This window comes from Neltuma alba, unplaced genomic scaffold (assembly GCF_004799145.2).
Source record: "Neltuma alba isolate B1F8T4 unplaced genomic scaffold, ASM479914v2 tig00004257_pilon, whole genome shotgun sequence".
NCBI classification, from domain to species: domain Eukaryota; kingdom Viridiplantae; phylum Streptophyta; class Magnoliopsida; order Fabales; family Fabaceae; genus Neltuma; species Neltuma alba.
In genome coordinates this window covers 1-23,433 of record NW_021633624.1, presented here as the reverse complement: position 1 = coordinate 23,433, position 23,433 = coordinate 1, and the positions used below count along the sequence as shown (strand labels likewise).

General features: G+C 40.4%; 3 protein-coding genes and 1 pseudogene across 3 annotated transcripts; all 4 read left to right on the top strand.

Annotated features, from left to right (window-relative positions):
• The first annotated feature begins 1,122 nt into the window (after positions 1-1,122).
• Positions 1,123-2,619, top strand: LOC114744081 (nodulation-signaling pathway 2 protein-like). Its single transcript, XM_028932265.1, has one exon. The coding sequence runs from the start codon at positions 1,123-1,125 to the stop codon at positions 2,617-2,619; it is 1,497 nt and encodes a 498-aa protein (XP_028788098.1).
• Positions 2,620-4,849: 2,230 nt separating this feature from the next.
• Positions 4,850-7,408, top strand: LOC114744083 (probable N-succinyldiaminopimelate aminotransferase DapC). Its single transcript, XM_028932267.1, has 2 exons — positions 4,850-5,144; positions 6,023-7,408. The coding sequence occupies exons 1-2, from the start codon at positions 4,929-4,931 to the stop codon at positions 7,172-7,174; spliced, it is 1,368 nt and encodes a 455-aa protein (XP_028788100.1). The 5' UTR covers positions 4,850-4,928; the 3' UTR covers positions 7,175-7,408.
• Positions 7,409-11,495: 4,087 nt separating this feature from the next.
• Positions 11,496-13,539, top strand: LOC114744082 (MORN repeat-containing protein 1). Its single transcript, XM_028932266.1, has 3 exons — positions 11,496-12,560; positions 12,928-13,156; positions 13,257-13,539. The coding sequence occupies exons 1-3, from the start codon at positions 11,668-11,670 to the stop codon at positions 13,419-13,421; spliced, it is 1,287 nt and encodes a 428-aa protein (XP_028788099.1). The 5' UTR covers positions 11,496-11,667; the 3' UTR covers positions 13,422-13,539.
• A 5,040-nt stretch (positions 13,540-18,579) lies between these two features.
• Positions 18,580-20,418, top strand: LOC114744084 (E3 ubiquitin-protein ligase RNF126-like; annotated as a pseudogene).
• The last annotated feature ends 3,015 nt before the right edge of the window (positions 20,419-23,433 follow it).

Here is a 23,433-nt window from a genome sequence, read left to right as displayed (position 1 = left end):
TGTTTAATGGTATAACTATCTTCTTACTACTCCTCCGGTCCTTGATATAGGACTCAATTTTTGAGTTAGTTTTGGTCCTAAATATAAGATCCATTTCTCATATTTATCAATTTTCTCTAAATTATCCCTATGGATACACCCTCAATCGTAATCAAGTAGAAGAGAGAGATGAGGTATTAAAAAAAATGATTATGGTGTTTTAGGAAAAATATGTCACTTTTCTTATAATTAACTAACTTACTCAACTTCTTTAATCTAATCAAATTAGTTAAATGGGTCTTATATTAAGGACTGGAGGAGTAATACTTGTATCTAGCACGAAGTGATCAAACTAAAGCGGATGGAGGAATATAATGACTTTTTTTTTTTGTTTGCCAGAGAATGGAGGAATGACAATGAGTAGAGTATATAATAAAGCCAAGGCCCTTGCCTACATTTGTGTCCGTGTATAATGAAGAAGTAACGACGAACGAGATTGGTACTTGGCAGTGAAGGCGCTGTTATTACGAGAATATTGTTATGTTCTTGGATAATGAAATCATGACATCATCGAAAATATATAAAATGTGAATTCTAATTAGTGACCAAAGTAGATGCAGGAAAAATACGAGGTAAAAGTTGTACACATAGATGGGGTTACGACATTAAGGGACGCGCGCGCGCGTGTGTTTCTTTTTTTTTTTTTGGGGGGGGGGGGGTGTGTGTTCAATGGCAAGGGCGAGCTGAACTCGTGGCTTCAAGGAATGGATAGCGTTTGGAGTTGGTGAACTACAGTACGGGCGATTCAGAGATTGGTAATCATTGAGAGTTGGTGAATCGCATATACATGCCTTTAAGGTGGAGCCCACGTCTTTCCGAAAATAAAACGGCATTCAACGCTGGATCAGCTTCCCCACCCCAGTGCCCTCTTTCATCACATACACTTCACCTTTTGCTTCTCCCCTCTCCCTTCCTCTAACTATTTTCCCCTTCTCAGGTTCCCCCCCCCCCCCCCCGGGGGCCCAACTCTTACTGCCTCAACTTGGCCGACTTTATTCATATATACGATCTCCCATCAGTAACGCCCCCCTCATGACGAGCTTGGACGGCTCAAGCTCTGCTTTCTACATCATGCCCGTGGACATGGGCATGGACTCCGTCCATGAACTTCAATTCTCCGGCTACAGCAGCACCACCACACCAACCAAGGATGATGATTATGCCGCCGGTTGCCATTGGAACCACTGGTCCCCCCTTGTCAACTGGGAAGCCTTCGCCGGCGCCGAAGACGATTTCCACGGCCTCATAGAGTCCATGATAGATGACTCTGCCGGCATCCTCAGCCCCCAACACGGAACGGAAGAAGGCTGCAACTCGGCCAACTCTTCCTCGACTGAAGTAACCCTGGTGGACGAAGAGTTAAGCGACGGTGTCGAGGATTTCAAGGGTCTCAGGCTGGTGCACCTTCTGATGGCGGCCGCCGAAGCCCTCGCCGGCGCCAATAAGAGCCATGATCTGGCTCGAGTGATATTGATTCGGCTCAAGGAGTTGGTTTCCCCCACCGACGGCTCCAACATGGAGAGGTTGGCGGCGTATTTTACGGAAGCCTTGCAGGGTTTGCTAGAAAGCGCGGGGGACTCACAGGATAACAGCCATCACCACAGGCATTTCATCGGCAATGGACCCCACCGTGAGGACCACCCTCCGATGGATATGCTGGCCGCCTTCCAGCTCCTTCAGGACATGTCCCCTTACGTCAAGTTCGGCCACTTCACCGCAAATCAGGCCATCCTGGAGGCCGTGGCCAACGAGAGGCGAGTCCACATCATCGATTACGACATCATGGAAGGCATCCAGTGGGCCTCCTTAATTCAGGCCCTCGCAGCCAAAACAGACGGCCTGCCCGGACCACACCTCAGGATCACCGCATTGTCCAGGAGCGGAGGCGGAAGAAGATCCATCGCCACCGTGCAACAGACGGGGCGTCGTTTGACGGCGTTCGCGTCTTCCGTGGGTCAACCGTTCTCGTTTCATCAATGCAGGTTGGACTCAGACGAAACATTCCGACCTTCGGGTCTGAAGCTGGTTCGAGGAGAGACCCTGGTGTTCAACTGCATGCTGCATCTTCCCCACCTCACTCACCGGGCATCCGAATCGGTGGCATCGTTCATGAACGGAGCGAAGACGTTGAATCCGAGGCTAGTGGCACTGGTTGAGGAGGAGACCGGGGTGAGCGGAGACGGGGGGTTTGTGAGTCGTTTCATGGACTGTTTGCACCATTACTCGGCCCTTTACGACTCGCTGGAGGCGGGGATACCCATGCAAAGCGGGGCGAGGACGTTGGTGGAGCGGGTGTATTTGGGTCCCCGAATAGCGGGGAGGGTGGCGAGGATATACAGAAACGGGTGTGAAGAGGAGAGAGGATCGTGGGGAGAGAGCTTGGGGGAGATGGGGTACAAGGGAGTGGCCATGAGCTTCGCAAACCAATGCCAGGCGAATCTGCTATTGGGACTGTTCAACGATGGCTATAAGGCAGAGGTGTTGGGCTGCAATAAGTTGGTGTTGAGTTGGAGATGTAGGCGTTTGCTTTCCGCCTCTCTTTGGACATCTTCTTCCCCCACTGCTTCTTCTCAATCCTAGCTTATTCTAATTATGCCCATTCTCGCTCCTCTTTTGATCTCATGCATCTTCTTCTGCTTTTGTGTCTGGGGACGTACACTAATTCATGATTCGAGACGTCTTCTTCATAAAGTGTTCGGTCGCCATTGAAGAATGAATGCCTCAGGGTCTGTTCGATGAAGCAGCTAGTATCTGCTTTGTGTTTCCTCTCCTCCTCTCAGTTATAGTATTTAATTTCCAAATGGAGGCACAACCAATGTAGGCGCAGCTTTTCTTCTCAAGAGCTCTCGATCTGATTCATGTATTTATCTTCGAATTTTATTATGTAATCCATTCATGTGTTGTTTACCGGAAAGCTTAAAGCTTCTTCGCATATATTCCATTTTTCTATATCTTAGTTTCAGATACCGCATGTGCTGGTTTAACTCGTGATCTCCGCGAGCTTCTTGAAATATGTTAATTAAGAGTACCTAAAGTATACAAATAACATACCTCTGTGTGTGTGTGTAACTTGCAGTTTTTGGTTCCCAGCGATCAAGACATAATCAGTTTCCACGTACGTTCATCATATACCTGTGTGCTTTTCACTTAAAAAAGTAAATTAGGCCGAGCATTCACCATACATATATAGAGAAAAGGGGGGGGGGAGTCTCTCACCCTTTTAGTAGCTATATTATTTCAGCTATTGAACCCAATACATACAGACTACAGAAGGGAATTCTGAGATTTGCTGACTGTACGTGGGAAAGAATGAACTCGTTTTAGTTACCGGAAATCGGAGTAACACACACACACACACACTGATATTTATCCAATGGGGTTCAAATAAATATAAACCTGGCCTGATGGTACATAAACAGCGCAGTGCGCATATCACATATATTATTAATGGAGGTTATGAGGATTCCCGACTCACTGCTCATGGCAAAGTTATATAAATATATATATCTACCTTTTTTATGAAAAGAAAAGAAATAGGGTAGGGTTTGGGGGGTGAAGAGGATGATGGAGCGTTAAGCGTGCGGTAGGTGGCCATTTCCCTCTCTCCCATGTGTAAGCCCGGCGTGGAGGAAGATTCCTGGGAATGTTCCCGTACATATGCATCACTCTGTTTGGATTTGCGTAAGAAAAAGAAAAAGAAATAACTCGTCTTGTAACTACTACTAAACTAAATGTTTTTTTATGTTCCAGCTTTTTGGATCAGGACCCAGGCTACTCCAGCTAAACCAATTAATTACGCAGAGCCATCACCATCCACATTAATAAGCAAATTAATGCTGGATCGGCAATGCTAATGAAACCGACATTCTTCCTTCTACTTGTAGTTGATCGACAACCCCAGTTGATTAATTATATGGATATAAAGTTAAGGATGGGAGTTCTTTTGGATCTTTATATATATGTGTGTGTGTGCGCTCAGAAAGAGGGAAGGAGAGTGATGGAATCTGACATAATCATAATTTTCCTTAGTTAACATCTCGCCAGCTAATGATCGTTCCAGATTTCAATGGTTTGATCACCTTTTTGCAGCAACAGTTTTATTTGTTCGACAGGGTTATGGATTGTCGCATATGATTTGAATACAACAAGTGGACACGCACAAAAATATATACGTTTAGGCTTTGGGTTGACCCCTCAATTAATTATACTTATAACATACTCCCTCACTTTTCTTTACATGCTCCGTAATCCCACACGGGGTTGTAATCCTGCGCCCAGCGATCGTTTAATCCAAACCTAAATCAACGGACTATACACATTCTCTCTCATTTTTCCAATTCATTCTTGTCCATTTGACCTCATTTAATCATTCGATTCATGTTAACCCAATTTCTTAACTCCATTGCAGAAACAAGATCCTTGGAATTATTGCCTTGTTGAAATAAAAAGAGAGCGAAACAGATGAGACTGTGAAGCTCTGCTCAATCAAAAGTTTATTTGGGCCGGAGCCCATCTATAACAAATCGGCCCTTACGGGAGAAAGTCCAGAATCATGTCACATGGGCCCAAAATGCATCGCATCTATTTTTGTTCCCCTTTTCATTTTATTATATTATCGTTCAATGCGATTCGGGTGCATGTGCATTCTTCCCCATTCCGGCATTCCCCCACCAGTGACATTGGTGATTGGCTGACTCGTTTGAGGACCCCACGTATGAGCCATGGTCCCCAGTGCCCGTGCTCAAACGCACGCCACAGTCCCTTCCCTTCGCTTTCTCCTTCCCCGGGGATAGGGGGGGAAAAAAAAGAATCTCTATCGAGCATGACACTCTCGCTGTTCCTCTGCTCTGCCTTCGCAACGAAACCCTAATACGATTTGCGCGTTTGACATGCAGGTTCCGTGTACATCGACGCATCCCCGAATGAGATTCAAGACATTCTCATTCCCAAACCTGTCTCGGCATTTCTACAGGGTCTTCAACCCCTCCTGCGTCCCGACATCAAATCCGCTGTCTTCCCTCCCCACCGTGGCCACTCTTTCTACTCAGAAAGAACCCCTCTCTCCTCCCAGCGATGTCACTCACAAGACCCACCACCCTTTGCAGGCACATCCTCTTGTCCCTTGTTATGATGCCTATTCGTCAAATTGTTCATACTTCAATCTTATTTGCGATTTCTCTTTTTCATTGTACAATTAGCCATTTGCAATTCCTCTCCATTTTCCCCCTTCTGTGCTCGTCTCCTGCAATTATGCTTACAGTGTTGGCTAATTTAGTTCTCTTGTCTGACTTTTGGAATTGGTGTTAGATGTGAAAATTCTGCCATCCAAGTGGCTACCAATTTGTGGTTAACCTTGTTTCTAGTACATTCACCAATATCAAAGTTTATATTTATTTCTGTTCCTGTTTCCATGCTCTAATACAACTATAGGGCCAACTAATGTACTGGTGCTGTAGCTAACCTGCTCTAAAATTGCTTTGATTTGCCGTCCTTAACAATCGTTTGGGTCTGTTTTATTCGGTTCTTAAGATAGGTCGTTGGGAGTGAGTCAGTTATGTTTCCTTTTTTTTTTTTTTGGCCTCCGATACAACGGAAGTAAATCAGTTATATTTCCTTTATTATGAATATCACGATTCCCCCTTCCCCCCTCTTAATGACTTAGCATGTCTCACCCTCGTTTGTCATTGTCGTTTGGTTGCCGTATCCTTATGGATTTTATAGTTTCTTAGTAAAGGGCATATCCACTATGGTTTCTTACATTAAGCTTTTTTTTTTCCCCTTCTATTTTTTGGGTGGGGATGGGGAATTGAAGATGCTAGCTCCTCAAGTCCTGGCACTTGTCATTTGATGCAAGGACAGAGGTGTAGGATCAAATTTTGTGCAGTAGAAAGGGGAGCGTTTGCGAGAGGAAGAGTTCTGGGTTTCGTTGTGAATTACTTGTACGTGACCTCATTGAAGCTTATTTTGATAATTTGTATGCAAGGTTGCGAAGCGCTTGGAGAAGTTCAAAACAACAATATTCACCCAAATGAGTCTTCTTGCCATAAAACATGGAGCCATAAATCTTGGTCAAGGCTTTCCAAACTTTGATGGTCCAGATTTTGTCAAGGAAGCTGCGATTCAGGCCATTCGGGATGGGAAAAATCAATATGCTCGGGGATATGGAGTTCCAGACCTGAACTTTGCCATCGCTGATAGATTTGAGAAAGATACTGGACTTACAGTGGACCCCGAAAAGGAAGTTACTGTTACAAGTGGGTGTACAGAGGCAATTGCCGCAACTATGTTGGGATTAATAAATCCTGGTGATGAGGTTATCATGTTTGCTCCTTTCTATGATTCTTATGAAGCCACTCTATCCATGGCTGGCGCAAAAATAAAAGGCATCACTTTGCGCCCTCCAGATTTTGCTGTCCCCATGGAAGAATTGAAGTCTGCCATTTCCAAAAATACTCGTGCCGTCATGATAAATACTCCTCACAACCCGACAGGAAAGATGTTCACTCGAGAGGAGCTCCAAACCATTGCATCGCTTTGCATTGAGAATGATGTCCTGGTCTTCACTGATGAAGTATATGATAAGTTGGCCTTTGACATGGATCACATTTCAATGGCTTCTCTTCCGGGAATGTTCGAAAGGACAGTTACGATGAATTCCTTGGGAAAGACATTCTCGTTAACGGGATGGAAGATTGGATGGGCAATAGCACCGCCACACCTAACATGGGGAGTCCGACAGGCACATTCTTTCCTCACTTTCGCCACTTCCACTCCTATGCAGTGGGCAGCTGCCGCAGCTCTTAGGACCCCGGATTCTTACTTTGAGGAGCTAAAGAGGGACTATATGGCGAAAAGAGCTATTTTGGTGGATGGGTTGAAGGACGTTGGTTTCAAGGTATTCCCATCCAGTGGAACATACTTTGTGGTTGTAGATCACACAACTTTCGGACTGGAAAATGATGTTGCATTTTGTGAGCATCTAATTAAGGAGGTCGGAGTAGTGGCCATTCCCACCAGTGTATTTTACTTAAAGCCAGAAGAGGGAAAGAACCTAGTCCGATTTACTTTCTGCAAGGATGAACAGACTTTGAGGGCGGCAGTGGAGAGGATGAAGGAGAAGCTTAAAGGAAAGTGATCAGAACAGGAACTAGTTTGAAGCCTGTTAAGTTAGGGAATGAACGTTCGTCGAGAATAGTTCTAGATTGAAGGCCGTGTCATTTCGAGAAATAATAATGCCATTGAAGCTAGGGGAATTTGCTAGTTGCTAGAGGAAGCTAATCCGTCTTGTTATTCAGAGTTCATTAACTATCAGTTTGCTTCTATAAGTGGTGTTTTCTTGGCTCTCCAGTTACCGATCCAAGGTTTTGTCTCCTCTTTTTTTCCCCTCTCTTTTCTATTCTTTTTATAAAATTAGATTTTTCCCCCTAACGTGCTTGGCATGAGATAAATAATAATTAGATAACAAATTTTTAAATTAAAAAATTATTAATTTGAGAATAATATTAATTTGGATGAAATTCTAGAAATAGCGGGGAGAAAAGAGGTGGGAATAAAAATAATAACGATAGTAGGCGAATAATGATGGCCCGTGGGCATGACGAGTCAGTCCACACACAGCGACGGCGAATCTGATCACAGTGAAGAGTGGATTGAGCTATTAAGCCCAATAAGTGATTCTTATATCCAAGCCATTTATAAAATATATATTACTTGTTTGGAGATGCTGTTGAACAAACACATTCACCTAAATTATGGATACTTATCTCAGATTCTATAGATAAATTCTGATTGAAAAACTGTTTTAAAGGATCTTGCGGTCATTTCAAATAAGCATGTTAACATATCAATGATGGTTTTTGTCTAAGGTGTTTCTCAACAAATACTTGGGCGGGTCTTGTGTTCAGAAGCCAGTTTTAAATGCAGGAAGGTAAATCGAAGGGTTAGGTTGAATTTGATGACAAGAGAAAGACATGGTTTGCCAGTGAGTTTATATTTCTAGTATCATGAAAATTCTCATGGGCGGTTTAAAATTTAAGAATAGCAGTCGTATCCTTAGTTAGTTAATTGAGGCGAGCGAAGAGGTACAAGTGAAGAACGCAAGTAACTATGATAAGGAATGCAAAATATAGCAGGCTTTATCAGGAAGAGCCAAATAGTACGATATGAGCATTCATATTTATGGGGATTAGCTCATACGATCCAAGCATCTGCGAGCCTGACACTGCTTTGCGAGTGAATTCAATTTGACAAGTGGTTGCCCCTTTCTTAATTCCGGCTGCCACTCTGCACATCTTATATTTTGGGGTACTAGTCACTTCTAATTAACTCCCAAAAAAAAAATATCGATAAGTTTTAATGATAAAAAAAATATTGTTATTTGCTAACATGCAACTTGTTATTACAAACTGTTTTATTGTTAATAAAATTTTTCAATAATTATATTTTTTATTTGAGATTTCCTTGCAATTGGCCCAGTGTTTTGGTGTTCCCAATTTCACAGCCGATCCCCGTAGAAAATAAAAATGTGTCCTCCAAGCGTAACCTTAGGCCTTGGCTATCCAGCCTTCAAGTTTGTCTTTTCATGGTTATTGTCATTTCATTTGATCGCCTCTGATTCATCGCGCCTCACGGTAGTATATTTTCTCGGGATGAGTTCGTCATTCATACTACATTTACATTACTTGATGATATAAAACTCAGTTAACTATTTTAAAAAATTAAAAATTTTATTAAATTATTTAATTATAACATATATTATATTATCTTTTTAAAATATTAATGTTGATTATTGGATTATATATCAATTTATAAGCGAGACAGATTAACTTGAAAAAAATATAAATATTTTAAAATGATTTAGTAATTTTTTTAATTTTTTAAATAAACCAACTGGTCTTAAATTAGGAGGGATTTAGAAACACTCAAAAATATTTTTAAAAAACACTTTTTTTTTTCACAAATCGAGACAAATTTCTTCACACATTTACTCCGTATATTGTAAGACAACTTTTAAAATTATAGTTTGTTTTTTACCCACACACCTACTTAAAAGAATGCAACTTAAGAATTTAAATTCTGAACACATTTTCCTCCTGCAACGCAATACGCACGAAAGTTAATAAATTTTTTTTTTAAAGAGTACGCTTTTTTGTCGTTTAAATTTTGTTAAAATACATTTTAAAAATATAGTTCAGTGAAGTGTGAATATAAATAAATCGTAAATAATTAAAAAGAAATCACAACTTTAGTGGAGCAACACATTTTCATGGAAAATAAATATAATAAAAATATTGACTTGTTATTCTTTTTTTTTACTATAAGATATTGTTCTTTAGTTAATATATGTTGATGGATTAAATTCTTAGAAGCGATTCGTGTATTATTAGACGTTAGAAAAATTGAACCAAAATCAAAGACCAAATCCAACCCAAGTTAATTCGATCTTTTCAGCCTGGATTTTAGTTTTTTTATGCCGAAGCTTTTTTCATACTCCATATTCAGTTTGGTGCGCTTTAGAAAATTTTTGGTTAAAATAAAAAAAAAACTGAATTAAACCAAAAATGCTGTCTAATTATATAATTTCCCCCATAATATTCCAATTTGCAAGTGAGAAAAACTACACTCACATTTAAATATTTAAATAATTTATCTCTAACAAATCCAAATAGTATGAGTGATGATTAAGGATTCACAGAATCACATCTACATTTAAATATCCATCATACCAGATTTTAAAAATCTCAGGAAACGAGGAAGCAGATTGTTTAAAATTACATTTTAACTATTAAATTGTTGAAAAATATTCCTTGATTACTTAAATGTAAAATCAAATCAAATATAACTTAAAATTTAGACTATCTAAATATATATATTCCTATGATACTTAATATGAGACCCATTTAATTAATTTGATTAAATTAAGAAAGTTAGGTAAGTTAGTTAATTATAAGAAAAGTGACATATTTTTCCTAAAACACCATAATCATCTTTCTTAATACCTCATCTCCCTCTTCCACTTAATTATGGTTAAAGGAGTATTCATAGGAGTAATTTAAAAAAAATTGATAAATATAAAAAATAAGTCTTATATTTAGAATCAAAATTAATTCAAAAATTAGGTTTATATTAAAAACCGGAAGAGTAATAAACATGTTATATGATAAATATTATGTGTGGCTTTAAGGCATAGTACTACTTCAGTCCAATAATTGAATAAAACTGAAAATCTCCGCTAGCCCGTCATATAGAATTTATGCCGTAACAATAAAAACTGAAAATCCTGAATCAGCAAATCAATAGCAATTATGGCGTAACAATAAAAAAGAAGAAGAAAACTTTATCATTTGCCATGTCCTTAATCTAAAACCTATTATCCGGTCAAAAAAAAAAAATCTAAAACCTATTAATATAACTTTTTTTTTTAAAATACCATAATTATCTTTCATAATATTTTTTATCTCTCTCCTACTTGATTATGTCAAGAGTATCAGTAAAGATAATTTAAAAAAATTAATAAATATGAGAAATATGTTTTATATTTAGAATTAGGATCAACTAAATTATTAGTTTATATATTAGGATAAGTATGATATAACACTGTTTGATATTACGAAAAATCTCGGGTAAAAAAAAGATATTACCAAAAAATCAAACGAAAACGTCGGAATAAAAATTTAGAGTTAAAATATTTGATAAATCATACTCCTCCGGTCCTTAATATAGGATCTAATTCTTAAGTTGGTTTTGGTCCTAAATATAAGACCCCTTTCTCATATTTATCAATTTTCTCTAAATTACCCCTATGAATACTCCATCAACCATAATCAAGTAAAAGAGAGAGAGGGAGTATTAAGAAAGATGATTATGGTGTTTTAGGAAAAATGTGTCACTTTTCTTATAATTAACTAACTTACCTAACTTCCTTAATCTAATCAAATTAGTTAAATGGGTCTTATATTAAAGATCGGAGGAGTATGAAACTAATTCATGTGAGAAGAGTAATGTGTAAATAGAAAATTTTTTGGTCAAGATGTGATTAAAAAATAGAAATTTCAAACACTTCTAATGAAAATAAATTGGCCCAAAAAAAAAATGAAGGCGAAAAAAAGTTAAAAGCGTGAGCTTGAAGGCACGTGCCGGCCTGCTACAGTGAATGCCGAACCAGATTCGACGCGACGACCATACCTTCAAGGTCAAGATCAGGGGGACACTTTGTTCAAAATGGACGGTGATAAACTCGCTCGAAGATATCCGAGGGCCAGGTATCCATCCCACGGTTCAGATTGAATTTAACTCCCCCTTCTTCTTGTTTCTGCTTTAAATCCCGGCGGCACCAATGGGTATCCATTCCCACAGGGCAGCCGTAGCTGTTATTTATTTCCCTCCCTCGAAAGGCCAATTCCTCGGACTAAAATAGAAATTCAATTCATCGGCTTTCTCTCACTCTCTCTCTCTCTCTCTCGATGATCCGATTTTGCTTTCTGCTGCTGACTTCACCCCCACTGCTTCTCCCGCGCCGCCTGAGATGTTGCCGGCGGCATCGGGGGCAGCGATAGTTACGAGAATATCTCGTTACAGGAGAGCTTAGTTGGGAAGATCTGACCCTTTCTCAGATCCAAACCCTCAGCAATGGAAGGCCAGAAGAGTCAGGCCAAGCTTACCAGAACTCACTCCTCGCTCCTTCGTTCCTCACCCACAATTCGTTCTTCCATTCCCAGTCTCTCTTCGATCAACGAAGATGATGCTGTCGCTGCTCAAAACGAAGAAGAGCAGAAGGTGAAGTACCACTTGCGGGCTTCCACCCCACGAACCGGTTCAACTCGGACCAGTGCCCCGGTTATTGTTATAACCTCGGTCGGTTTTATCTTCTTTTGCGCATACACTTTCTTTTTCTACCTATTCTACTTTGTCTATCTCGAACACGAACATAGGCTCGACTCGGAGAACCTGTTAATAGCGTTGATTTTTATCTCTGTCGGGCTATATATTGCAATTAAGAACAAGGGGGCGATCCACCGGAGTCTTTCTGTTCTGAAACACTCGTGGGATGAGAATCTGAAAAGACTCGGCCTTTCAAAGACGAACCCAAAGCCCGTGCAGTGGTTCATCGGAGACTCTACAGCAATTAAAAGACCAGCGGAGAAGAGAATTATCAGGGAGGGCGTGGAATTTTACGGCAATGGTGACTTCTACGAGGGGGAGTTCCACAAAGGAAAGTGTAACGGAAGTGGGGTTTACAATTACTTCGCGAACGCGAGATATGAGGGTGACTGGGTGGACGGAAGGCACGATGGGTATGGGATTGAGACCTGGGCAAAAGGTAGTCGCTACAGGGGACAGTATAGGCAGGGTCTGAGACATGGTTATGGGATTTATAGGTTCTATACTGGGGACTCTTATGCTGGAGAATGGTGTAATGGGCAGAGCCACGGTGTGGGAGTACAGACTTGCTCTGATGGAAGTTGTTATATCGGCGAGTTCAAGTACGGCGTCAAGCACGGTCACGGATGCTACCATTTTAGGTGAGTTTCTGCTGCCTTTATGCCCGGAATTTGCATTGATGGGAGAAATGAAATGCGGTCTTTGTTTTCCATTTATTTTTGTTGTGTCTGAACCATTTTATTTTCCTGCTGATCTACTACTTACTGGGCAGCTTTGTGGAATTGGCCGTGTTTTCCAATTCTTTACAGTCGGTGTCTGTCGACAAAATTAGTTACGCATTGATGTGGTTTGAGGTTTGGTTGGCCTAGTTGCTGAATTGGCTGAAATTTCCAAGATTGATCTGAGAGTCTGGTTTTGAAGTCCTTGTTGATAGATAGTTACTGTAGTTTGTGGTACTAGTTGTTCTCTGTGCAAACCCATGATGGTTAATGTTTGAATGTGATAAAGGAATGGAGATAGATACGCGGGAGAGTATTTTGGAGACAAAATACATGGATTTGGGGTGTACCATTTTGCCAATGGCCATTGTTATGAAGGAGCGTGGCATGAAGGTCGTAGGCAAGGTCTTGGGGTCTACACTTTTCGAAATGGTGACAGAAAATGTGGTGAATGGGATGCTGGCAACCTCATTCATCCTCTACCATCACTAACCCATAAGCTCCTCGGATCAGTTCAGGTATATGTCGTTTAATACCTTCCTCAACTATAGATTTCTTATCGGAGTCCCTTTAGAAACGACAATACTATGTTCTCATCTGTTGGTCCTTAATTCGAAGGCTGCTAGGAAAACAGCAGAGAATGCTATAAAGCTTCGCCGGGTGGATGAACAAGTTAACAAAGCTATAGCTGCTGCCAACAGAGCCGCCACCGCTGCCAGAGTTGCCGCTGTAAAAGCTGTTCAGAACAGGATGGAAGGAAAATTCTGCGACACTCCGGTCTAAAACTTAGACTTTAGCTTTCCTTTGAATTGTAAATATTAAAGTTTGCTAATTTTAAATCTTAATTACTTGGGAGTCATACGTCACCTCGTCGAGCAAACTCAACAGAGGTTGAATTTACTAATTTAGTGAGAGCATGTTTTGATACTGGCTTCTCTCATCGCATTGTAACTTGTATATAAAGCCATCTATATCAGTGACAGGATAATTTTCAACTCCATTTTCTTGACTGGGGCAATTGGGGAGTAGGAAATTAAAGTTTGGCTCCATTAATTCGCATTGAAAGATTCCATGCTAAGGACGGTTTCTAGAAGTATCATTTTTCAACCTATTATCCATGGAATTAGCAAGGTTCATGTTGAACTTATTATTTCAACCGGATGAAATCGCTATCAATTGAAAAGGCACAAGCTGGTGTGAGCTTGACCTTTGTGAATAAATGGCTTTGCCCGTGCTAGGATTACATACTGTGAGAGATTCAAATCTGGACGAGGCGAACAACTCCCAATAAGCGGTCAAAAAATCATCCACGCCATTAAAAATCCTGTCTCCCTGTTTCCCTGTAAGCCGGTTCTATGTCGTTCAAGACATTATGAGAGACAAGCCCTCATTATTTTTGTACAATTATATTGGGATGGGAAATGGAAGAAATATGTATCAATGCCATAATCAAATTGCACTAGCATTGCCAATCTGTCTGAATCTGGCAGTAATCATGGAAAGGATCCCTCTTCCACTTCTGTCCATGCATTGTGCAGTGTATGGTGCATCAGGCACAAGATAGTTTTGTGCATTTGATCCTTATCCTTTTCGAGGCGGGGAATAACTTCTGACTTCCAAGAAAGAGACATGCATATATTTATACATTTTAGTGATTAATTTGTACTTGGAAGTCCATGATTGTCTCTACTCCCCGTATTTTCGTTTTAAAATTCTAACAAATCCCAGATTGAAAAATCTGTTGTGTTGTTCAAAGTTTTCCTGTGCAATTTCTCAGAAAAAGTCCTATGAAGGAGATGTACAATAGAATATTCGTAGGGGTGCCTCCGTGGAAAGAGCTTTAACTCTCTTTTTTGAATTGCCGTCTCCGCGTTTAGGCGGCTATGCTATCTTCACAGAGGGATAGGAAACAGCAAGTCCGTAACCTTTCGGCCTCCCCTATCAAATACTGCTTGGTAGCATCTTGGCCATGGGAAAAGGAGATGCCAGGACACTAACATTTAGGAAATTATTGTGATTTTAATTGCTAATAACCTTGGTTTTGTCGCCTACAGAGCGGTCAATTTCTGACCGAGTGCCATGGAGAATTAAAATAATGGTGTGATGATAGTGATACGCAGGCCTTTGTTTTCCTTGCATTTGAAACCTTTTCTTCTTGCAGAATCCCCATGTAAAGCACTGTGCCCTGCTGCCATTATGCAAAAGGTCATATCCCAAAGAGTAATAAGGCAGTGTGGAGGGAATATATTTGACTCAGGTGACACTTCCTGAGTTTGGTTTACCTAACTTAACCAACGCCGCTTTGAAGTTGGTTCAGCAATAATAATATCAGTGTATAATTTTACTAGTATTTTGACCGCCTTCGCACTCATTTTTACTTTAATCATCGCTTTGCACAATTAAATCATTTTCTCCATACTTTTAAATGTGATTCGTCACACTTTTTATCAGCACCAAAACATTATGATTTTTCTTAGGCAATTATGTCAACAGAGTTGAAAAGGTTGAATTGTAAAGAAAGCGAATAAATAAATACACTTGAAAAAAGGGAACCAAACTTTGCTACTGCCACAAACTGAACGTGAAACTTAAAATGACTTTTAAGTACAGTTCAGAGCATTGAGCTATAGTACTCTGGAAATTTAGCCAAGAAATGAACGTTGAAGCAAGAAGGGGATGGCTGAAGAGCGCAGGGTATGAACATAACCAATCAGCAAAGCTCTGTCACCGTAGAATTGGGATGTTGAATTCTTCTAGTCAATACTGCTGGAGATTGAAAATATATAAAATCATCCGCAGCATTTTGCTTCCACACTATGTTCAAAATCAAGTACCTAATCCCTTCACATAGAATCCGATCCTTACAGAACAAAAAGCCAAGACTGATGATGATGAGCTGAGTTGACCACACCATCTGATATATAATATGCATTAGATTAATAAGATGGTGTAGTGTGTGTCCCACGCCATTCACGAGGCAAGGGAGAGATGAAATTATTGTTGTTTTTCTTTGGTGCTGCATGGAATTCCATGTGGCACGTTAGGATTGATGCGGGATGTTCCACCGTGAGAACTGTGCAGAAATCATAATTGCTTTGCTTGCAATTTAGTCAAAGCCAGAAACCATAATGCAAAAGGGCAGAGTATCTCATGATTTTAGAAAGAAGATATTTCAGTAGAGGGAGTGGTCCAATTGGGAAAGTTTAAATTTCTGGGTAGGCTGATTAAGCAGCTACGGCTTCGATCTGTTGCTATGTGAATAAGAGAGGACCGTGTCATTTTGACTCACTTGAAGCTAACATGCATGTGAGGGATTCTCTGGTCCTCGACATATCAGTACATATGAAGTTAATTTCTTGAGTTACTTTTGTTTTATTTTTTGTTTTCTTAATTCCAAGTCCATTAACTATGCAGGAACATCCATTTCTTTGTCTATTTCTGAGCAGCAGAGAGTGCAGTCTTGGTGGCCCAGAAAGCAAACGCAAGGTAGGTTGGAGAAATTGAATGTTCTGATATCAAATCAGACCCAGTCTGACACACAGACTTACCACAAAAGGGCTGCTTCACCTTAATCATGTTCATAACATGAGCACTGTCAGATGTGAGATTCACAACCAACTTTCAAGTCTTCTTCTGATTTTGACTATTTGTATTGTGTAAAATCCTCGATGAAATCTGAATCTCAAAAATTAAACACTGATTGATTCAACTCTGAGGAGAAATTCAAATCCAATCATTAATACTAATTCACCAAAAAGATATGTGTGCATGCATGTGCATTTAATTGCTTTGGTTGGACTCATTGATTTCTCTCGTTTCAAGCAGGCAGGGATAAACACGACAATACATGCAGACTCAAATTCCGGAAATAAAGCGATGCCGGTAAGGCTTGGCTTTCAATACTAACGAACTTGGTATATAGAATATAGAAGACAATAACCCCATCCAGTAGGAATTATTTTCATTATTAATTAATATACAAATGAAAAATTATAACCATATGGACATAATTGACCGGGATTGCTTGAAACGGGGGAAGCGGTCTGGTTTGACTGCCAGTGCCAATAGACTTTTTTTTTTTTTTTTCCCTTTTTGGTTGTTGCAACGAGGAAAAGCTTGCTCAGTTCGAATCAAAGTCAACTAAAAAAAGTAGTACAAGGACATTTGAACTTTTGAAGTATGTACGTAAAAGAACAAGAAACAATTAGCCTTGTTCTCTATTCAAACTTGAAAGTAGCTGCGCGGTATATATATGTGACTTGATGGCAACTCAAAACCTTGCGTGCGTTATATATATATATATTTTCTTAGTTACTAATATTAATATAATTCACACCTTACCAAATCTCAGCGTTTCTTCTGATTTTCATGCATGCATCAACGTCGACATCTCTGGCTCTTAAAATGACGTGGCTCATTAGCTCACGTGGTTCGTAAATGTCGATGAAGCTTAGCAAGCTTAATATCACAATTAATTATAATTAAAGAATATATATATGGCTTTTCTTAATCATACCTGCGTGCACGCATTACCAAACATGTACATTATGACAAACTCAGCATTCCCACCATCGCCTCTTATTCCTTCTTGTTAGTCTAACTTTGTGTCTGACAACATCTATTAATTAACTCGATCACAAGCGTAAGCTAATTCGACTAAAAGTATCTTTTTTTTTTGGGGGGGGGGGATGCAATTATGTTTAAATAAACTAGACTGTGACGGGGTTCTGTGAATTGACGATGATGGTCTGAAATTGAGACTGAAACAACAACCATAAAATCAGCCTTCATTAAATTAATTGTACATTGCCGACTTTCATCCATACATGTGGCTTGGATGGTGAGGTCAAAAGACATACACGTGCGTGGGTATTTTGATGGTGAGGTGGCTGGAATAATTCAAAGGCTTCCTGATGGAGCTGTTGAAATACGGAGCTTCCATGGGTATATCATTTCTTGATGAACATGGTAGCTGGATGATTGCGCTACCGGCTCCGCCTCAATATATAAATTTCTAAGCACTCCCACTCAGATGTTATCTTTCACCGTATGCGAGAACATCACTGGACAATCATCGAAGGAAGGACTGCTTTCAGACATATAGCTTTTTTCCTTTCCCCACTTTTACCGCGACCACGTGATTGTTCATCGACTCGTCGACTGAAAAGTCAGCTCCCAAATCAATTATTACATCCACGGAGATTATATAATTATATGAATGATGCTGAGTAGCTAGTCAAATTTATTTAATATAATGGTCCTAATTCTACCTCTACAAGGCTAATCTCTCGCACTACTTGAATAGGTAAAGTGTCGATTAATCAGTCGACACAGTTTGAATAATTCAAAAGGACCTCCAGGCTATCAATGCATGATGAGGCGGGGACGTTAATATAACGGAATATTGCCAAAAACACTGTTAAGCAAATGCAACGTCTCCTGCACATGAATATGATTGTGCCATTAAAAATAAGAAGAAAAAAAACAGTAAAAATGCGGTTATCTGGTAGAAGTCGACCTTCTACTTGGTTTTACGCCAGGCAGAGCTGAAGCAACCGAAGCTTATAGGGTTGGCTATCCATCAAGCTAAATATTTTTGGGATCTTTTTTCAATCCATTGCTTCTTCACTTCCTTTTTGAGACCTTTTTATGCTATCAATTGTTCCCCTAGTTGGGCGGGGGTCATAGTTTGAAGAGTATACGGAAATGGGCAACCAAGCCCGTTTAGATATGGACAAAGGGAAGCCCATCATCCGAATCTTGTAGGGCTCAAAATCTTAAAAAGAACGCGACCTCTAATTCTGGGCAAACCTTGCAATCTTGCATAGCTCTGCAAGGCCATATCCTGGGAAAAATTACCATTATTATGACAGGAAACCCCCGGGGGTGGGGTGGGGTGGGGGAGAAGGGGAAAGAAAGGAGGAGACCAAACTCTCCCGAGAAGCTAAAGTAACTTAGTTGGAGCCCATAAGTCATTCCTTGCTTTAGGTTTGTGCCTTCCGATTGGAGTATCTTGAAACCCAAAATTCATATTAACATGGAGGCCCATGTTGCTTTTTGGTTTTCCAACTCTAAAACCTACAATGTCTCTTAGCCCTCCTCGCCAGAGGACGAATGGCGGACCCAGGACGAGCCTCTTGTACTGGTGCTACCAGTGCCACCGAATGGTCCGTCTCCCCTCCTCCACAGACCCATCCCACATTACCTGCCCACTTTGTTCTGGTCAGTTCCTCTGTGAAATCAACCTATCGGGGCCTAGACCGGTCTTGGATTTTACCGACGCCGATCCATCACCGGAAGCCCGTTTGCTAGAAGCCCTCTCTTGGTTGTTTGACCCGCGAATTAGGCGGTTTAATGGTCGTCTCCACGATCCTCAAGCTCAACCTCCCCGCTTCCGTTGGATTCAGGAGCGAGAGCGATCACGCCCGCAAGAAGGCGGGCGTCAAGCCGACTCCGATGGCGAAATTCCTGTCCGTCGTGGAACACGTCGACGACATCGTCGGGCTGCTCAGAGAGATTGGGATTCTGATGCAGATGTTCCAGAACCTGAAATTCTTCCTCCTCCTCGGACTTGGCTAATTCTTCCACCTATAGATCCGTCTAGCCCATTGGAGTTGATTCGGAGACGACAAAACCCTATACTGCGCGGTGTGGGACCCGAGAGACTATTACTTTGGTCCTGGCTTAGGGGAACTGATTGACCAGTTGACAGAAAATGACAGGCCAGGGGCACCGCCGGCGCCGGAGAGAGCTATCAATGCGATTCCAAGTGTGAAAATCGCGGAGAGCCATCTGAAGGACAACTCGTACTGCCCTGTTTGCCAGGAAGAATTTGAACTGGGTGGAGATGCAAGGGAATTGCCTTGCAAGCACATATACCATTCAGATTGCATTGTTCCTTGGCTCAGGCTTCACAATTCTTGCCCTGTTTGCCGGCTTGAGGTGCCGGTGCCGGTGCCGGAGCCGGTGTCTTCCGAGTCCGGTGAACCCAGTGGCGGAGAAGGCAGGCTGCGAAGGTGCTTGAGATGGAGTCAGATTCGACTGGCTTCTTTGTGGCCCTTCCACGGGAGGCATCGACGGATTCGTCCAGAAGAAGAGAATCATGTAATCGCTTCTGCAAGGGGTGATAACGGAATCCTTTTTCTATAACTCTACTCCATGAATAGAAATGACCCAACTCTCTAAAGAACAAACAAGCAGTAAATGCTCTTTGAGAAATACTGGCTTTGTTTTAAAATACACCTGTTGACTTGTGTGCGACTGTCCATGCAAAAATTAAACAATCTGGGAGGACAATATAACGAAAACACTAGCAGATTGAATGCATCTAATTATATGCTAATAATAGCATAATCTTGAAAGACCCATTTGGTGCACTTGTACTAAGTCTGACTTTCACTTGTTGTTTGCCATTTGCAGCAGCTAGTCCACGGCGGATCTCATCATGCTGTATTCTTTAGTTCACTAAAGATACTGACACTGATTTGCCTCGGCTTACCCTTGAAGTTCACTCTGCCTCCCCTATCAGAAAACAGCGGCCCCTACTTCAATACGATTACATATTCTCTTGGAGTTCCAAAAATAGAACCAAACACAGACGCTCTGGGCCAACGAACATGGATAACCCAAAATGGAATTCAGTAACATTTGTTTCAAGATCTAATATTGGAAATCTCTTATGTTAATTCTCGCGTTTATGGTGAAAAAGCGTGGTTATGTAGATAAATTTATCTCAGGTCAGCTTTATTTGATCCCGCTTCTGAAGGCCATTTCTTGGGCTTCTGCATAGTAATGGACGTGTAGGTAACACACGAGGGACCAAAGTGAAAAAACTCAAGTAGACCAAAGATCATTGTTTGAGATTCACCTTAGGCAACCGGGAAAAATAGTCTGCCGAGGAATATGGTTATTCTTCGTTCTGTTGGAAAGTTATATAGAATTAGAATTCCGGACACTGGAGGTTTTCTATTTGTGCGTAAATGGCATATTGGTTCCACATTCACATACAAAAAATTCTCCCCATCAAAATTCTTTTCTTATAATATTGAATAAAAATCTTAGTTACTTGACAAATTAGTCCACAAAATAAATAAATAAAAAGATTATAGCGATTCAGGATTCTGATTGATAATATGGAATTCAAAAGTTTTTTTCTCTTTGTTTTTATTATTTTAGTATAAGAACAACTCCAGTCGTTCCCAAAAAATGTCAATCTGTGTTAATCCCACAAACGAAGTATTAAAAACATTAATAATGAGCAAGAGTCTCAAATATCCTGCGCCAAAAAACACATAATTGTCACTATAAATTTCTTAGAACTTGGACAAAACAAGCCCTCATGTGAAAGGAAAAATATTGAGAGTCATGATTCAATCTTAATATTGGCGTTCTGTGAAAAGGGGCCACGTGAATGCCAAAGTTCGGTCTGCAAAAGACTGCTCCTTTGTTGATTTTGTAACAAGCATCACAAAGCCACGCCCCAATAAAAAAAATGGAACCATATTATTTCTCCATTAGTAAGTGCAATTTCAATTTTAAAAAGTCACAGCAGCAAATTATATGTATATATAATTGTCATAAATTAAAAAAATCTAATAAAATTATGTCTTAATAAGGCCAAACCTAGATCATTAATCTCATGCTTAATGTTGGATCTTGAACTCAATTCCGCTGCCTTTCTTCGTGGCGGGCAATTATTCTTTGCCTCAATGATGATGTGCGAAACGAGTGGGCTCACATGAAATATCATAAATAATTGCTCCTACTTTAATCCAGGCTTCTTTATGAAGTAAGAAACTTGAGCACTATTCCAAGTGTCATGTTTCTGGATGCATGTAGTAAATAAAAACACAAGCAATAATTACCTACATTAATAATGTCTCTTGTCGAGTTCTACCCACATCGTATCTCATTACTTTACATTCGCCAATTAAACTACTAGCCCCAGTTTCAGAAGGGGAATTCATCTGCCCAAAGTTTGTTAATATCAAAACAAAAGCACCCATAGTGTTGGACATACATATTATAATCTGGGGATTAATTGATTGGCGTTTAGAACCCGGCCACATGCCGTGTCTGAAATGCAGCAAGTTGAGCTTGTCCTTTAGTTCTATATTTCCATGTGCATCGTCGTGAGATCAAGTTAAAATAGTTGATCGATGGAGGAAGGTAGCCCTGTGTAGACCAAAACCCGTCCTTACATACTTGGGGAAGAGTCAAAAGAAAGGGAAGATATTCTCTGCTACTATTGCTGCGTATCTTTGAACACGTAATACCAAAACCAAAAGCTTTATTTCTTCTGCAAACTTCTAGGCTCATGACATCCAGATACAGTGTAAACAGAACAAGAGAGGATGGGTCCCCATAACCTCTCCCTATTCCACAACAGGACATCTCATATGTGTCCTAAATCGGCTCCATCTTATGATCATTTTAGCTTCCTTACTTGGCCAAAAAGGGTCAAACAGTTCGCCTTCTAAGCAGGTAAAGAATACAATCTTGTATATTAATATACACGTTAACCTTAGCATGAGACATATGAAAAGAACAGATCTGCTTGCATCATAAGAAGAACGTGGTAGATGTGATGCTTATTGTGAACGAAGTTGGGTCGGCTGAAAGGCATGGAATCCCGACAAATCATCACATGAAGAAATGATCTTTGATAGCTTTATCATTTTTTGTCAATTGGCTTTTGGCCTTAAACCAACTTCAAAACATCACTCAACCCAAAAATTTTTGGGATGGGGGGCGGGGGAGGGCAGATTTCGTACACATGGATAGCATTCCAAGATGGTGTAATTCATGTATTGCCAATCTTAAATGCTCAGACAAGGAATCGTCCTTTGTTCTGTATGTAAGGTTCAATGAACATTGGATACATTATAACAGAAGACACATTTTCCGACAGATTTCAAGTTCCCACACCCGCAACACATGGTTCCCTCTTTTTCTGAAGTTAACTATTTAATTTTTCTGAGAATCTAAGGTCGTTCGATTGGTGCGACAAATGAAGGGGCTTTCCACAATCCACATACTAATCTAAAAAATAACCGAAACATTTGTTTATTACTGGGGACATTGATGAATATATTCTGCTACACATGGAAAGGATATTTATAACATAAACATGATAGAGCTTTGCATCAATGGTACATAATTTCAGATGTTCAGAAATTCACTTCAGAGAGTAGGCCAAAAAATTTGTCTTGTCTCAATGAATTTCTTCTTCTAACATGCACATATAGGAACCATTTATGTATAGATAAATGAGAATTTTAAACTTGGTCAGTCAGTAATATATGTATCTTCAACATGTAGCATTGAAGGCAAACGAATATGAATCTGTAAGGAAAAAGAATTGGGTTTGGCCTGCATATATATATCTCAGCAGAAGCTCCACAAACGAATATCACTTTCTTCGCAACAATCATCCAGCAGCGCGTGTGGGATCAATATCAAAACAAATACCACCGAGCATTTGATTTACATACTTGGGGATTGTAAATCATCAAAGCTATAAACCAATAAGAGTCCATCAAAGAGACTGGTCACCAGTCTGATCACAGCTAGTGTAGGCGCCAAATGACAGTGAGACATCGTCATCGATTTGATCGGAGGACATGATGGGGACGAGACGATTGAGGAAGATGAGGTCGAGGCAGCAGAGGCAGGGGGAGGCGAAGGTGGGGTTGTGGCATTGTCAGCCAAGCTATTAGCAGCCGCGCAGAAAACTCTTTGTATTGATTTGTGAGACATAAACGGTATCCTGAGGAATATAGTGTGAAGAACTTGA

What these genes read in the sequence shown, in the direction of transcription:
- LOC114744082 (XM_028932266.1), top strand. Translation starts at nt 11,668, where the DNA reads ATGGAAGGCCAGAAGAGTCAGGCCAAGCTTACCAGAACTCACTCCTCG. An exon ending in CACGGATGCTACCATTTTAG is followed by an intron (nt 12,561 to 12,927) that starts GTGAGTTTCTGC and finishes AATGTGATAAAG; the next exon opens with GAATGGAGATAGATACGCGG. An exon ending in AGCTCCTCGGATCAGTTCAG is followed by an intron (nt 13,157 to 13,256) that starts GTATATGTCGTT and finishes CTTAATTCGAAG; the next exon opens with GCTGCTAGGAAAACAGCAGA.
- LOC114744083 (XM_028932267.1), top strand. Translation starts at nt 4,929, where the DNA reads ATGCAGGTTCCGTGTACATCGACGCATCCCCGAATGAGATTCAAGACA. An exon ending in AGACCCACCACCCTTTGCAG is followed by an intron (nt 5,145 to 6,022) that starts GCACATCCTCTT and finishes TTTGTATGCAAG; the next exon opens with GTTGCGAAGCGCTTGGAGAA.
- LOC114744081 (XM_028932265.1), top strand. Translation starts at nt 1,123, where the DNA reads ATGGGCATGGACTCCGTCCATGAACTTCAATTCTCCGGCTACAGCAGC.